Consider the following 16925-nt stretch of genomic DNA (forward strand, 5'->3'; position numbering starts at 1 on the left):
CCTCCAAATTTGCCATATAATCAACTGCCCCAATGCTGTAATGAAAAAGTTAAACAAAAATTTGTTAATTTGTTTCTGAAACTCCTGTTATTATGGCAAGGTATGTCAGCCTTTGCTAGGAACTTCTCTACAAAAATGCAATGTTCACTATGCTCATAGCCTGTTTATATAAAAGTCTGGACAATCTATAAATAAAGCACCCTACATATTCACCTGAGCAAGTTTCGTCACTAGAGCCTGATGTGGCAATAAATTGCATAGATAGCTGAACACTGTTGCACTATTTTAGGAAATGCCTGGTTCTTGGTGAAGTAAGCTTTGAAGGGCATTCACAGTCAGATTCAAGGTACTCTGGCTGCAACAATTCTGGACCAGGGGTTTTGTAGATTGTAAAACTTTCTCTCAAGCTGTGAAGCAACCTTGTGAAAATTACTTAAAACAAATAGGAAATGAACATAAATATTGTTTTTTTAGTTAATGATACTGTTGAAATAAGCACTTAAACATAGTGTAAGAAGCATGCATTTTGCTCTCATCCTGTGGTTGTGTCACAGGGATTGTGTGGGTACCATTATTAGGATCACAGTTAACATCCAAGCACTGTGAGAAATTATTGGTGGATTTAGCACTTTTGCATGGTAAGCTTGCTGCTACTGTGCTAAAGTTTATTTGCGGCATTTAGTTGGGCGTTGTGCATAGAAGTGCAGTTTGTGGGCATGCTTCTCTGTGTTTGAAAACTAATAATTTTGTTGTGGATTACTTTGTGTGTAGCAAAAGGCAGCTGGGAGGAAAATTAGCAAGTGAGAAAGTTTTAGGTATTTAAAGGGGCACTAACCGCCAACATTAACTTAGTCATAGCTATTAAGTTAGCCTTAGCAACTTTTCAATTTTCATTTTTTTTTTCAAGAGAAACTTCCTTTATGGAGAAAACAGCAATTTGAATTGCTTATCACATATTGGGCAAAATACATGGACGCATCATACTATGCTGTCTAGTGCAGTTGTTGAGCCAACAGTGCTGCAGTTTTTACATAGAGGGGGCAAATGGCACCAGAAAATGAAGCCAACAGTGCAGTGACCAATTGAAGCCTAGCAGGTGAAATGATGACTGTGCACACATGAAAAGGTAATGTTTGAAAGCTCTTTGCAATAAATCATTTTGATGCCCCTGCTATTGCTGGAATCATTTGCTGGACCGATCATCTCGAACGTTGTGCCGTACCAGGAGCAGTCGGGAGCTGTTCTCAATATACGTGATGCTTTGGTCTTTTTAGGTTTACTAGTCTATCAGCTAGCAGGAGTTAACGCTTACCTTTAGTGTCCCTTTCATGAAGTTCTGTTCCTTCTCATGATGAGAATATTCTTAGCTGCTGGACATGTATCTAGTGTAGAACTTTGCCACCAGATCTTGGGAACCTACTAAATGCAGTTGAATTAATTATTGCTGCAGAAATCCTAATTTTCACTTCTTGCTTTTCAGCTGAGCCAGTGGAATGTGTACAAGACAGGCCAGAAAGTAGCTGACTTTCCTCTCCATGCTGGCTGTATGGGACCATCAGGATTCCGGCCTGTAGGGAAACTTTTTTCACTAGGTGCCGACAGTGAGCATATCTTAACATGCGCACCCACTTCCGGAATTGTATACAAGGTTAGTAATGGTATAATTTTCACATTAGGTTTTTGCAAACTGCTGGCTTATGGTGCTTTCACTTACAATTTTCACTATGAAGTATGGCTTGTACAAGTATGCACTTAATGTACTTATTTACCAATTTTTCTATGCAACAAGGACATCCCAGTTGGCTAGTTGGTGCATTTCTGTTAACATGACCTGAAAGGGAAAATTTGTCATCCACCTGACAATAGCATGAATCTACAAAGGGAAACCATGCGTATTTCTCAAGAAAGAAAATTTTGCAATAAAAGATAAATTTATCCATGTCTGGGGTCGAACTCGACACCAACGCTTTTTGGGAGTAGTCACTCTTGAAGGTAAATTTGTCCTTGTCTGGGGTCGAACTCAGCACCAACACTTTTTTGGAGTGGTCGCTCTACCATATGAGCTAACCAGGAGACTAGCAGGTCACAGGATGAGGCTGAATCAACCGATAACTCAAAGCGCAAGGACACTGAATATTTCAAAATGAGTTTTGTGGAAATCCACCAGGTGGTGGAAGTTTCATGAAAATGAAAGATTGTCATCCACCTGACAATAGCACAAGGTTACAAAGGAAACTCACACATGTTTCTGAAAAAAGAAGCTACGCAATTGAAGGAAAAAGTCATGAAAAAAAAGTACTGCACAAAAAAACACAAACATCACACAAGTTGATTGCAAACTGTCAACGGAGGTTGTCGACTCCTTTGTGGCAAAATACGTATTCCAGGGCACAGTTCAGTGCACTTGCATAGATAAAAGGTGGTCAGAAGTACTCTGTCACACAAAGCAAAATCTAACCAAGTGATCTAAGAAGGATGTTTCTGAGCTATGCAACAATACTGAAGTGTCGCTCATGCAGGCAATCCCTCCTTTCTTAAAGGGGCCCTGAATCACGTTTTACCAAAGTAGAGAAATGTATTTGAAGTTAAAATAGGCTATTTCAGAAATACTTTGCCGCAAGAAGTACTTCAATGTGTTCAGCAGAAGCGGAGTTATTGGCAATCAAACATCTGCTTCGCGTTGCTATCACTCCTTCTTCAATGCCTTGCAGTGGGAAGGCTACGGCGGAGTGGAGCATGTCCACAATGCTCCACCTACTGAAAGTCACCACGGCGTGCAGTTCAAATTTGATTTTGAATGTTCATGTAGATGCCACTACTTCCAATTTTGGCACCTACGACGTGCCAAATGTAAGCCAAATGCGGTTGTCCTCAGCAAGCCGCAGCGTGCTCAGCCAGCGGACTCATTGCGGCACCCCACGGTGGATGCGGTATCTGCACTACGTAGCAGACTGCAGCTACATGCAACTCTAGTGCAAATGCACAGCGTTTGCTTTGTGTGTGACAGGGCTTGAGTGCGTGCTCACGCTCATATGCTCCAGTCTGGCCATGCTATGTAGTGTGGACCGACTTTGTCCTGCACCAGTTTGACTTACGAATGGTAGCAACATCCTACTTGCAAATTTTGAAGTGCTATCAATAGCTCAATATGAAGCGAAGTCTGCCAAGGTGTCTGACAAAAAGCAGCCAGGAAGGAGCGCATGCTTGCAAGTGTGCATGTGGTCTTACCATAAGTTTCACATGGTTCGAGGCTAGTTGAGTGTTCAAAACTAGTTGAAATTAATAAGACACGATGGCTACAGCACCGATAAGCGTGGTGGGCAAAATTTAATTTTCACGTGGGCAGCTGCGCCTGAGCGTGAGCAGACGATAGTCGCCCTCTTCCGGAAATACGTAATTATTATTGAAATTCAAAAGCATGTTTTCCCTTACTTCAGCCTGTTTATTAAACTTTGTCAGTAAGTATGCACAGTAACAGTAGGAAGAAGCACACTGATTGAAACAACCTTCTTGATTGATGTCAGCTATTGGCCAATAGCAGCCATGTATGATAATCTGCTATATTATGAAATAAAGTGTCCAGAAAAAAGTGAGGAGCAGGCTTCTGTTGGAAAAAAGAGCATTTGAGAGAAAGATGACTTTGCGCTCCACTTGTTAGGTCCACGCGCTGCACACGACTGTAAAACTTGACTGAGATGTTCACAGCAGCTTATGCTGCCCACAGATTATGTCTTTTCACCAAGTCAGAGGGGTAGTTCAGAACCTCTTTAATGTGATGACATTCTAAAAGTTCTCAAGCAATCTTTTTGGTTACTTTTTCGTAGAACCTTTGTGTCTGAAGAAAATGTGTTGCATTTGCAGGCAGCACAATGGGCTGGCCTTTTAGTCAGGTCACTGACTTGCTTCAGTGTCATCTTCTTGCTTCTTGCTGAACACTGTTGCACTATTTTAGGAAATGCCTGCTTCTTGCTGCATTGTCATGCGTATGCGTGTCGTCATGTGAAATACATGTACACAAATTTGCAACTTTTTGTGGTACAGAAAACACCATGCTGATTCTATATTAGTTCCAAACTTTCTTCAAATAACATGAAGCTCTGTGACATGGAATCAGGGTAACCGAGGAGCTTGATCTTAAAGCGAATAGCTTTCATTGGCCACTCAGACAGTTTTCTGGATTGGTGCCTGGTACCTTGCATGAGAGTGAAGTGGGAGACGTGACAGAGGTTTGGGAGGAGGGCAGCTCTTTCTGATTGGTCTCCACCGCACCCGTGTCAGGCATGACGTCATTCTCTGAGGAGTGGTTGCCAACACTGCTGTCAGAGAAACCTGCTGGGTAGAAAAGGGCAGTGACAGAAAAGGTAGAGGGCATTCGCCACTCTTTCCACCACTCGCTGTAGCAAGAAACAATGGCAATGGGACATGGTGTTCGCCATTGGTCATGCTTCGACTCAGTGTTCTAGAAGCTGTGCCATTCACTTTGCCAGCCCTTTATCAATTAAGGCTTCAAAGTTTGCTTTAATTGATCCATATTATAAAATTGAGTATAGTAATTATTTGCAGGCCTATCAATCAATGTGGCCAGGAGTGCTTTGTCAGTATGTGCTAAGTGATTTGTCATTAATGGGTGAATGTGCAAAGGAATGCTTTATTTACATTAAACATACTAAGAATAATTGATGCAAAATGAGGAAAAACAGTGAGGAGCACGTGCTGGTTTATTCAGTAGTCAACCCATGAAAGCACAGTTAACAAAATAAATGGGACTGCTGCAATAGCACATGACAATTCTAAACACAACAAAGAAAAGAAATTTCAGCAAAACCCATCTCCCAATGAGCGTTGATGTTAATGCAACTAACATTTAAAGCAATGTAGTGACACACCGTATTACCACCACAGACACACAACGTGGCAAGCTCGCTGCCAACCACGGTGCCAAATGATTCCACAAAACAATATATCTTGTAATCACTGCACCCACGTTGAAATTTTATAGCATCCCTAGTATCCTGCCTGCAACTTCGTCGCAGTGGCTCCCCATCAACGGCCATGCTTCACACGGAGATGTCTGTCATGTATGGGGTGCTATCGCTTTAATATATATTTAAGCCTACATACCCCTTGTTTTATTTTGGCACATCTTTTGTGGCAGATTGGCCAAGAATGGGCACCTACCAATATTATATGTGCCGTGCCAAAGCTGTCCAGGCACATACCTGATTACTCAAGTTGTCTACTAGGCCAGGCAGCAGCCACTTGTCTATCCAGGCACATAACCATTGTCCCATGTTGTCTGCTTGGCAAGTCAACAGCCAGCACATACCTAGTGGCCCAAGCTAGTGGACAACTTGGGTCACTGGGCAAAAGATGTTAGGTACTTACTTCAAAGTGGGTTATGTTCTCAAAGAATGCTAAGTGCATTAAAAGTTGATGCATTTTACCAACTTTTTTCTCATGTGACCTTTCCAGTGCATGGTATTGCTTTATACACAGGCATCTGAAGCTGGCAGTCCATATCTCTATCAGATCTCTAAAACCAACAGTTCACTGACATCTGTGCCTTGTTTACCTGATATCATGCAGTAGAGTTTGGCTATTTTACATTTGTGTGATGTTGCAGGAACATGCTAGGATCAGAAGTATTGGAGACTGTTTTTAATTAGATCTTTCATGCTTCCATACTTGCCTGTACTTAGTGCTTGTGTGCTGATACATGTCTGTTCTATCAATGTAGGCATCCCCAAGTAGTAGCAATATACTTAAGTTGAGACACCTGGTAGGCATGCAGAAAATGGTAATCCATGCTTTAAACTGGCATTAACCGTGTAGAATTATTTTTGGCTGCTGCATAGTAGCTCACATTTTCCTCTTGCTTTTAAGAAAGCTGGGCAACTATAAGCATGAGCTTACATGTGAGTTGAACATAGCAAGGAAGCGGGAATACACCTACACTATAAAAGAAAAAAGAATTGAATTGAATTCAGGGATTTTACTTGCCAAAACCTCAATTTGATTATGAGGCACACTGTAGTGGGGGACTCTGGATTAATTTTGACCGCCAGGGGATCTTTAAGGGGGGACACGGCCTTTGAAAACCGAAAAATCACGAAAAAGTATATTTTTTGCAAACCACTATTCGGGCAGTATGCCTTAAACTAACATTTCCATAAATGTCAACGTTTAATTCATCGCGAAACTATTTAAAGTAAAATTTATAACGAGCCGCGGCAGCCCTCGAGTAGCGAGCGAGCGCTCAAAATAGCCCTACTTGGCGCGAACGCCATTTCTCCACCGCTTCCCCAAGCGCTGCCATTTTGGTGTTGTTTTGTTCGTGCATTCTTGTGCTTTTTTTCCCCCGCCCCCTGCGGCGGTGGTGGCAGCGCGGGAGAGGCATAAATCGCTCATGATTGGAAGGCTCGCGAGAGCTTTCAAGTTTCCCGTGGCTGAGACGCGAAGCTGAGATTGGGCAAAGCGCACACTCCTCAAGGACGCGGGGAAGCCCGCGACTCCCATTGGCTGCTGCATGCGATGACGTAGTGTTCTCCTGCATAATGCGTCCGGCCGTTGTCTGCTTCGGCTCCTCCATTGCTGGCGGCCTTTGTGTGTTCCGCTTGCCGTCATCTATCTTTGCTGCCGTTTGCATATTCTCCAAGTTTCTACCGTCTTTACGAGACCGTTGTTGCGTTTAACCTGCTGATTGTTGTGCAGTCGGCCACGATGCGCCCAAAGAAACTCAAGACGTTACACGCGTTTGGTGCAAGGAAGCATTCTATGAAGCTCGCTTGCATGGCAAAGCTCACCGCTCGCCCACGCTGTCGATGATGATCGCACCGATAGTTCCTGTGGGGCAGCTTCTGCTTCATCTATGCAAGAGCATGGTTGTGTCGATGCTTCTAGCAACATGTCTCCTGCTCCTCTGGCGCAAGAATTTGTCGTGACGAGTGCACCTGTTGTCTCATGCTCATTGACAGCGGCTTCTACATCCTCTCTTTCATCTGCCTTGGACAGTGCGATCGTGTCGTCCACTGTGCACTTGAAAACATGTTTCCTGACCTGTGAGGAGAAAGAGGCGGTGGAGAAAAAGTGCGCTGCTGTGCAACGAGGACTTCGCACAATGTCAGCGACGGAGCGAAAATTTAAAGCAATGGAGCACGATCCTGAAGCTGCCACCGCTACAAGTGAAGGCGAAAAATTTCTCCTCGTGCAAATGGATTCCCTAGGCGACCTGCTATCTGGGATCCCGTGCCAGCGGTGCTTCGCGACTGGGATGAAGGTTCAAGGAGGCACCCAACTTGCAACAAAGCTTTAGCTGCTGTTTACATTGTGGAGTAGTTGCAAGCTTGTGGAGTTCTGCTTGTCAGGATGACTCAATGGCCTTTGACGTGGATATAAGAGCCATTGTGGCAACAAAACAGATAGGGAAGGGACAAACAGCACTCAATTACTTTTGGGCAGCGATGAACATGTCCCATCGTGGCCTGCACCATAAGACTTTTCTGAAGCACTTGAAGAAATTCAGTGAACCGCAGACGCATTGCATAGACAAGTTCTATGCAGAATCTGCTTATGCTGTGAAAACCACCTACAAGGAAATGGATCCATATTTCAGCAGGGATATCACAGTAAACTTTGATGGAACATGGCATGAGTGTGGCTACACGTCCCATATTGGAGTTGGTGCAATAATTGAATATCATACGGGCCTCATCTTGGACGCCATTGTTTTATTGAACCAGTGCCTTGGTTGCCAAGTAGGACCAAAGCCTGGAGACTCAGGCTACGCAAGCTGGCAGGAGGATCATGTGTGCCAGAAGAACACTGACTCTAAGTCTGGGAGGAAGGAGGTTGAGGCAGCTGTCATCCTTTTCTCATGTTCGGTGCCAAAGCACAGCCTCCGTTACACAACGCTCGTGTCTGACGGAGATAGTGCCGCCTTCTCTGCCCTTGTGCAAGAAAGTGTTTACGGACTGGTCCCCATTTTGGAAAGAGGAATGTCTGAACCACGCCCAGAAGAGGATGGGGACAGCACTGCGCAACCTTGTGCAGAAAAGTGAGAAGGCTTTAGGAGGGAAGGGCAGGCTGACAAAGGCCCTCATTGACAAGTTGACCGACTATTATCTGGGCCCTACGAAACAATTTCAATGATGTGGCTGCAATGCAGCATGCAGTGATGGCATCATACCACCACGTGACATCGACGGACGAGGATCCTTACCATGACTTGTGCCCTGAGGGTGCAGACTCATGGTGTCATCATAACGCCAGCAAGAGTGATGGTGTGCCACCTCTGAAGCATTGGTACAGTCTTCCAGGCTAAGTTGCAGAAGCACTGCTACCTGTGTATGAGCGCCTCTCACAGGCTTCTCTTCTGCAACGCTGCCTGGGAGCAAAGATGCAGAATGGATCAGAATCATTTCACTCCGTGCTGTGGTCTCTGATGCCCAAAGAATAGCATGCGTCGCTGATTGCTGTGGAGACAGCACTGCATGAGGCAGTTTTAAGATATAATGCTGGCTGCCACAGGGCCACCCAAGAGCTATGTTCATCAGTGGGGCTAACACCTGGCCACCTGGCCCTTCAAAGGGCAGCCGAGAAAGATTCTGTGCGCTTGAAAAAGACCAAGAAGCGATTGCAAGACAAGGTGGAAAGGCGGAAAAAGAAGAGAGTGCCTAAGGACATCTCCAGTTGCGCTGCAGGGTCATTTTAGACCAATATAGGTATGTGCTCAAAACTTTTAATGCTTATTTTCTCAAAATGACTTTTTTGGCTGGTGAGGCTGTTTGTTCCAGCCATATCTCTGTAACCGCTCATCAGATTTCCAGAGGTTTTTTTTTTATTGTATATCTGAATAAATTTCTGAGGGCAAGACACGCCCATTTTTTTATATTGTAAGCACTATTAACATACTTCGTCGTTTTCGTTTGTACATAGCCATCATCATCTTCCCTGTTCTACTTCTTCGTGCATGAGCTGGGGCGTTTCCTTTTTTGAAATAAAAAGCGCTTGACAGCTTGGTCTATTATATTGTATATTCTGTCTGTGATTTGTGATATTTAACGAAAATTTGATTGATAAAATCTTAATCACCAACACTAAATTCGGTGGCCTGCTAAAATTTTTCAGCAAGGAAATTTAAAAAGAGGGCTCTGTCTTGCCCTGAGGTATCCATCTGCGAATCATCATAGTGAATACAGTTGCAGCACCATTTGAAAATTCTCCAGGCCTGGAATGAGAAAACCATGTGCACCATTCTGACATATTGCTGTAACTTGAGAACCTGTGAACAGAACTGCATGAAATTTTGTAGTTCTACTAATGCTTTTTCTATGAGTCTATCCTAAAAATTTCATTAAGATACCTCAATAAACAAAAAAGTTGGTATCCGAGGGTAGCCTCCCCCCTTAATGTGCCCCCAATGCACGGGATGCCGGCGTTTTTGCATTTCGCCCCCATCGACCACAGAGGAAAAGAAACAGACACGGGACAGACACTTTTGTGGTGCGTGTGTGCATGCACGCTTTCTATGTCAACTACGTATGCATCAACTAGGCCCATAGCAAGTCACTTTACCTCAACTGCTGCGTGAGGCAGCTCATGGACAGTGCTTTGCTACTTGATTCACTAATGAGACATTGGTGCACAAACGGTTAAGTTACATGCCATAACAATATCAGTTTGCAACACTATCTGAGATATAGCACACCAATAACTCAACACATCCAGAAATGTAGGCAATCTGGTCATCTGTAAATTTGATTGTGTTTAATTATTGCTGCCTGCACATTAGTAATGACATTTTAGCTTTCTCATTGATTGGTGACTTATTCCTTCTCATGTGTGCTTTATGAAGCCAACAGTTAATGAAGCCGAGGAAAGCCAACATTAACTGTTGGCCTCATATGGTTCTGACTAACAAAAACTGGGCCCTTTGGTTCCCCTTCTTCAAATTCATGTGTGCTTTTTCACTTCCATGCAGGAAGAAAATGGCAGCTTTACTAATGTCCTTTCTGTCGGCGACCATAAGAGTCATGTTGTTACTGTGGATTGGTCACCAGCTGTGGACTGCAGCACTTGTGCTACTGCATCAGTTGATGGCTCCATTTCCATTGCAACACTCTTCAGCCATGTCTGACAGCAAGTACTGTAGCTGCTAAACCTTAGCCTTGAACAATGCTGCATAGGAAATGCCCTGGCATACATGGCAGCAGCTGGAGTGCTATGTAAGTTGTTATGTAAGATGTGGTGCGACCTTTCACTGACACTGCTGCCGTCCTCTGACTTGAGGTGTGCGGTCAGCTACTTACTCCAGACTTTTACTAAAAAGTGACGTTGAACTCTGCAATGCTCACTTTGTGATTCAGTAGGCAATATTGCCAAGTGTACAGCATTGGTGTGCTGTTTACCTGTATAAACTCTTCTGTATAAAGATAGTTTGCTAAATACTGCGTTAGTGTGCTTTGATCTATAACATGAGCTGCTCCTCTTATTACTGTAAAATTCCACATGTAATACGAGGTTGTTTTCCAGGTTTTGGTGTGTCAAATTGGTGTTTTGTGTGATATTCAGGCACAACATTATTTGGAACTTCAAAGGAGTACTGACAGAAATATTTTGTATCTTGCTTTTTCTGCTTTAATAGATAGCTACTGACTCCATAACAACAGTATGGTGCCAGAATTCCTTGAATGTGCAACAAATCATTAATGATATTGTCTTTTATTGTGACCAGTTCAAAATGTTTGCCAAAATCAGCACAGCTTCGTTGCGTATGGTGTGCCAACGAAGAACTCTCAGTCATTTAACAAAATCTGAGGTAGCGTTCATGCGGTATCACAAACCACTCATCCACATGTCAGTCAGCCTAGTGCAGTGGGAACAGCTCCCGCAGTGGTCGCAAGCCACACAAGGGCTGTGTTGCAGAAAGCTGGGCGTGTACTGCACAACCAGTCTTTCACTCTCTGCATTCAACATGCGGTAAGCTTAGTCCTCTGCTGTCGCTTCTCTCAGAATGCGCCACGCCTTTCCCGCCTCCTCTTTCTCTATGGCCTCATCTCTTGGCAAGATGATTGTGGTGCAGTGGTGACCACTGCACTGACTTGTATGACATGATATCATGTGACCACAATCCTGATTTTAATATTTTTGCGATGTTTTGAGGATCTCTGGTCAACAGCCTGCTGTTTGCATATATTTCTTGCAGTTTTCAAATTTGTTGCATGAAAATACTACATAATTTCATGGTTTGTTGTGTGTTCAAGAAATTGAGGCCTCACATAGGCGTTGCAGTGTTGGCAGTTATCTAATAAAGCAAAAAAACTAGACAAAATTTTGTGTCAGTACTCTTTCAATAGTTTGTGGCCATACATGATCAAAAACAGAGTGATGGTATTCAACATGATTGAAGTTCTACCCACTTTACAGCCACCAAATTTTTTCTTGTATTTTGTTTGGATTCATTGCCAGGTTAAAGTAAAATGAATCTAATCTGTTTTTATTCCAAATCTGCCATGAGTCCTCTATAATAGGTCAAGACTGGCTCGGGCCCCGCCCATATAAGCTAGTCGTAGGTTTAGAATAGATTGAAATAGTGTTGTGTTATCTTGGCCCATGTTATGTACAGGCTTTTATGGAATATCTTTTCCATGTGTTTGCTTAGATGGGTGTTTAAGCCTCCCCAGTTGCACCATTTTGTTAATTTTCTGTTTACTGGCAAATCTTTTTGCCGAAGTTCATTGGCAAAATTAGCATTTTACTTCCCGTTTACTTATACATTTAATAATTCAGTCATTCATCACAATAGCCTCCTACAAAGGCAATGACAGGTGGACTGGAAGTTTGTTTACGCCTCCTGCTCACATTATCAACAAGAATTGCTAAGTGGTGCCAAAAGGGATTGTATTAAATAACACTTAGGTCAAGTACAAAAAAATGTTGTATGCAAGTTATGTAATGAATTCTAACATATACTTAGATATTCTGGTAGCGTGTTCATATTTCACACAGGAAGAAAGTGTAATAAAGCATCTTGCTGTGAAATTTCTATTGTACTAGAAATTGAGTTTTTTTTTAGTTTGAGGACACTTTGTTTATTGCTGCCAATTCAGAAATAGAGATTTAATAATAAAGAAAATTTAATGTAAAAGGCTACGTGTGCTGTTAAATGTTAAGTTGAACCTCAGTGGGTTTGGGTATTGCGAACTGAGAAGCACAGTGCTTAGCTCACACACTGATGATGTGTTTGCAAAACATTACACCAATGTGTGCTCCAAAAACAGTTGGAAAGGAAAGGCAGTGCGCCTTCTTGCAGTGCGCCACTCTTCCCGCCAGTAGAAACCGTGTCACAGAAAATGCCTGCATGTCACGTGCATACTGCCTGCAGCTCACAAATAGTCACATATACAAAATATATACAAAAATATACTACCTGCAGTCACAAATAGCAACAACAACAACTTGAGAATTCCTGTGAAACACAGAGCACACAAAAGTACCTCTGGAAAATGCACCCTGCAGCAAGAAGAGGAGGGAGATCAAGAGATAAAAAAGGAGGCAGCCCTCGCCATGAATATGGGAGAATAAGGCAGGGGAGTAACGGCCCTTGTGGTTGACACTATAAAGTTTCCTACTAAAATTGCTAGAGAGAATGCTGACACTGTGGTTGTTCAGCTACCATGGAAATGATGGTTAGTACATGGATATTTGCCCAGTCTTCGTGCTTGTGGCTTCTGACATTCTTGTGGCTTTATTTGCTACAGTTTATCTTCTGTTACTGGCCTAAATTTTGAAGCATCACTATCTTTCCTAACGCAGAAAGCAAGAAGACTCTCAGCACATGCATAATCATTATGAATTGCATTTATAATGCAATATCTTGTTGAAAATAATAAACTTGCTCAGTCACAAAGCCGTTTGAAGCCATAAGGATGAAGTTGGGGCAAATCCATGAACATACTACCCCATCATTCCCATGCTGGCTGAACCACTGTGCTTGCAGGTAGCATAGACACTAGCACCAGAATTCCCCCTAGTAAATTTTTTTCTAAGAAACTTTATGGTTGGGGCAATCAGATCGAGAAAGCCACTGCAACAGGTAGCTTACTACCTTGAGCCACTGCTTTACAATATTTCATTTGCTGCTATCTCCGCTATTACCAAACCATTAAAATAAAAAATTTTTGTGATAGAATGCACCCTGGATGGACCTTTACAAATTCCAGTCTATACCCGAAATTTATAATGAGGCCTGGTAAGGGGTCCTTTAAGAGATTTTTCATTTGGAAACTGCAAAGGTGAGCAGCAATCACAGTGTTTACTGAATGTTCTAAAATCTAAGCACTTGCTTAATGCCAATCACAGAGTTGAGTAGGGTGCTTAGGTTTGCAACAAATAAAATATAGCATTACACTGTCCATATGAAAAATGACATTTTCATTATAAAGACTGAAAACTGAGCAACCTTTCGCTATGTTGAATGTGTAAAAAACTTCTGGTGGTGTAGGTAACTTACTGTTCACTGTCACCACATGCTATAAGGCCCTCAGAAAAACAATAAAATGATTATTCGGAAATGTAATTTAATGCCATTTTTGTTAGTTTTATAGCTCCCAAACGAAAATACAACCAGTAACAGCATACTAGATGCCATACAAGAGGTGATATGCGATGGGACATACATGTCCTTGTGCGTTAAGGTCATCAAATTTAGAGAGTGCACTTTTCCCTTTCATCATCATCATCATGAGCCTATTTTATGTCCACTGCAGGAAAAAGGCCTCTCCCTGCGATCTCCAATTACCCCTGTCCTGCGCCAACCGATTCCAACTAGCGCCCGCGAATTTCCTAATTTCATCGCTTCACCTAGTCTTCTGTCATCCTTGGCTGAGTTTCCCTTCTTCTGGTACCCATTCTGTAACCCTAATGGTCCAACCGTTATCTAACCGGCGCATTACATGACCTGCCCAGCTACATTTTTTCCTCTTGATGTCAATTAGAATATCGGCTATACCCATTTGCTCTCTGATCCAAACCGCTCTCTTTCTGCATCTTAACTTTATGCCTAGCAGTCTTCGTTCCATCGCCCGTTGTGCGATCCTTAACTTGTTCTCAAGCTTCTTTGCCAAGTCTCCAAGTCTCTGCCCCATATGTCAGCACCGGTAAAATGCACTGATTGTACACCTTCTTTTTCAATGAGAATGGTAAGCTTCCAGTCAGGAGCTGACGTCTGCCATATGTGATCAAACCCATTTTTATTCTTCTGTGAATTTTCTTCTCATGATCAGGGTGCCCTGTTATTAATTGACCTAGGTAAACATACTCCTTCACAGACTCTAGAGGCTGACTTGCGATCCTGAACTCTTGTTCCTTTGCCCGGCTATTCATCATTATCTTTGTCATCTGCATATTAATCTTCAACCCCACTCTTACACTTTCTCTGTTAAGGTCCTCAATCATTTGTTGTAACTCGTCAGCATTGTTGCTGAATAGAACAATGTCATTGGCAAACCGAAGGTTGCTGAGATATTCGCCGTTGATCCTTACTCCTAAGCCTTCCCAGTTTAATCACTTGAATACTTCTTCCAAGCACGCAGTGAATAGCATTGGAGAGATTGTGTCTCCCTGTCTGACTCCTTTCTTTATAGTTACCTTCCTGCTTTTCTTGTGTAGAATTAAGGTAGCTGTAGAACCTCTGCAGATATTTTCCAAGGTATTTACGTAAGCGTTCTGTACTCCTTGATTACGTAACGCCTCTATGACTGCTGGTACTGAGTCAAATGCCTTTTCATAATCTGTGAAAACCATATAGAGAGGCTTATTGTACTCTGTAGATTTGTTGATAACCTGATTAATGGCATGGATGTGATCAATTGTAGAGTATCCCTTCCTGAAACCAGCCTGTTTCCTTGGTTGACTAAAGTCCAGTGTTGCCCTTATTCTATTGGAGATTATTTAGTTAAATATTTTCTATAATATACTGGGAGTAAGCTTATGGGCCTATAATTTTTCAATTCTTTAACGTCTCCCTTTTTGTGGATTAGTATAATGTTTGCATTCTTCCAGTTTTCTGGGACCCTTGCAGTCGATAGACATTTCGTATAAAGAGCCACCAGTTTTCCAAGCATTATGCCTCCTCCATCTTTGATTAAATCAACTGTTATTCCATCTTCTCCTGCCGCTCTTCCTCGTTTCATGTCTTGCAAGGCCCTTCTGACCTCATCGCTAGTTATAGGAGGAGTTTCTGTGTCCTGTTCATTACTGCTTCTAATGGAGGTATCCTGTATTGTACAGGTCAGCATAGAATTCTTCCGCTTCTTTTACTATATCTTTGAGATTGCTGATAATATTATCCTGCTTATCTTTCAGTGCACACATCTTGGTTTGTCCTATGCCAAGTTTCTTTCTCACTGAGTTCAGGCTGCGTCCATTTTTTACGGCTTCTTCAGTCTTTCTCACGTTAGTTTCGAATATCCCTTATTTTTGCCTTTTTGGTCAGTTTTGACAGTTCCGCGAATTCTGTCTTATCTCTTGAGTTGGAGACTTTCATTCTTTGTCATTTCTTTATTAGGTCTTTTGTTATTTGGGAGAGCTTGCCTCCCACTTCAATTGCTGCCTCTGAAGCCAGCCTAGTTATGGTTTCATTCATTAGCTCTGTGCCATCATCATCTCTGTGTTCTAAGGCTGCATATTTGTTTGCAAGTGCCAGCGTGAATTTGTCTCCTTTTACCCTTACTGCCTCTAGGTTGACCAGTTTCTTCTTTACCAATTTCCCTCTTTCCCTCTTCAAATTGAGGTGAATCCTAGCCCTCACTAACCTATGATCACTGCACTTTACCCTACCTATCCCTTCTACGTCCTGCACTATGCTGGGATAAGCAGAAAGTATGAAGTCAATTTTATTTCTTGTTTCACCATTAGGGCTTTCCCAGGTCCACTTTCTGTTCCTACGCTTCCTGAAAAAGGTGTTCATTATTCGAAGCTTATTCCTTTCTGCGAATTCTACCATCATCTCTCCTCTAGTGTTCCTAGAAACGACGCCATAGTTGCCAATTGCTTGTTCACCAGCCTGCTTTTTCCCCACTTTTGCATTGAAGTCGCCCATTAGTACAGTATACTGAGTTTGCACTTTTCTCATCGCTGATTTTTTCATCGCTTATTGCTAATCTTATAGAGGGATTCCAAGTTCCTACTATGGCAACCGAGCATTCGACATAGCTCAGTTAGATAAACCCATAGGCGGCGAAGCTACCTTATCGCCGACAAGTACAGCCCAGAGGGCCCTACATGCCTAAAAACTTCTTTGATTTATCTGTGATAGAAGTGTTTTGCTGATCGCGATGGGTAACTCAATATAAAATGATTTGCCTTGTGTAATTAGTGAAGATAAACTTTCTTGTGGCATAAAGCGGATGTTTAATTTTCAGATGAGTTGAGAGCTTTTAGGTGCGACTTGATTCTTAAGGGGTTTTGTTGTGTTTGTGCAAATCATCTGTCATTTGTTGGTGAGAAACTACAGGCTACCTGACCGTATCTATTTGTCTTAACCACACATTATAGGTTTTGCATCATGTCAGAGAAACTGCAGAGTGAATATTCTAGAAAAATGTATGTTAGCCATACATATTGTTACGAAGAGGATGTAAACGGATGTACGTAACAATACATATGCATTGCAATTGACTGCACTTATCCAACCCATACATGTCTTTACTTTTTTCTCTGTCGTGACTACCTGCATAGCTGAAGTCACCTTAGTAACTGCAGTGTCACTGTGTTCATATGACCAGATGTATTTTTCTTATGTGGTTACTCCAGCCTTTTTTCCAGCTATGCCATTTTCACTGCTTTTGAATTTTCTTTATGCGAGTTTCAAAAATTCTGTTATGATGCTGCCCTGTTGGGTTGTTTCCTATAGTGCTGTTGCTGTG

At 42.4% G+C, this 16925-nt stretch overlaps 1 protein-coding gene and 1 pseudogene across 2 annotated transcripts in view; both read left to right on the forward strand.

Moving 5' to 3' along the window:
* The window catches only part of LOC126545773 (WD repeat-containing protein 91), a 55129-nt gene extending 43090 nt beyond the window's left edge, over positions 1 to 12039 (forward strand). For both annotated transcript variants that reach the window (XM_050193763.3, XM_050193762.2), the window contains exons 16-17: positions 1481 to 1648; positions 9980 to 12039. In XM_050193763.3, coding sequence (XP_050049720.1) covers positions 1481 to 1648; positions 9980 to 10135 — 324 coding nt within the window. In that variant the 3' untranslated portion in view covers positions 10136 to 12039. The remainder of the gene's footprint in view (positions 1 to 1480; positions 1649 to 9979) is intronic.
* On the forward strand, positions 4342 to 9972 carry LOC140215561 (uncharacterized; annotated as a pseudogene).
* Positions 12040 to 16925: the final 4886 nt, after the last annotated feature.

The sequence above is a fragment of the Dermacentor andersoni genome, chromosome 1 (genome assembly GCF_023375885.2).
Source record: "Dermacentor andersoni chromosome 1, qqDerAnde1_hic_scaffold, whole genome shotgun sequence".
Lineage (NCBI taxonomy): Eukaryota > Metazoa > Arthropoda > Arachnida > Ixodida > Ixodidae > Dermacentor > Dermacentor andersoni.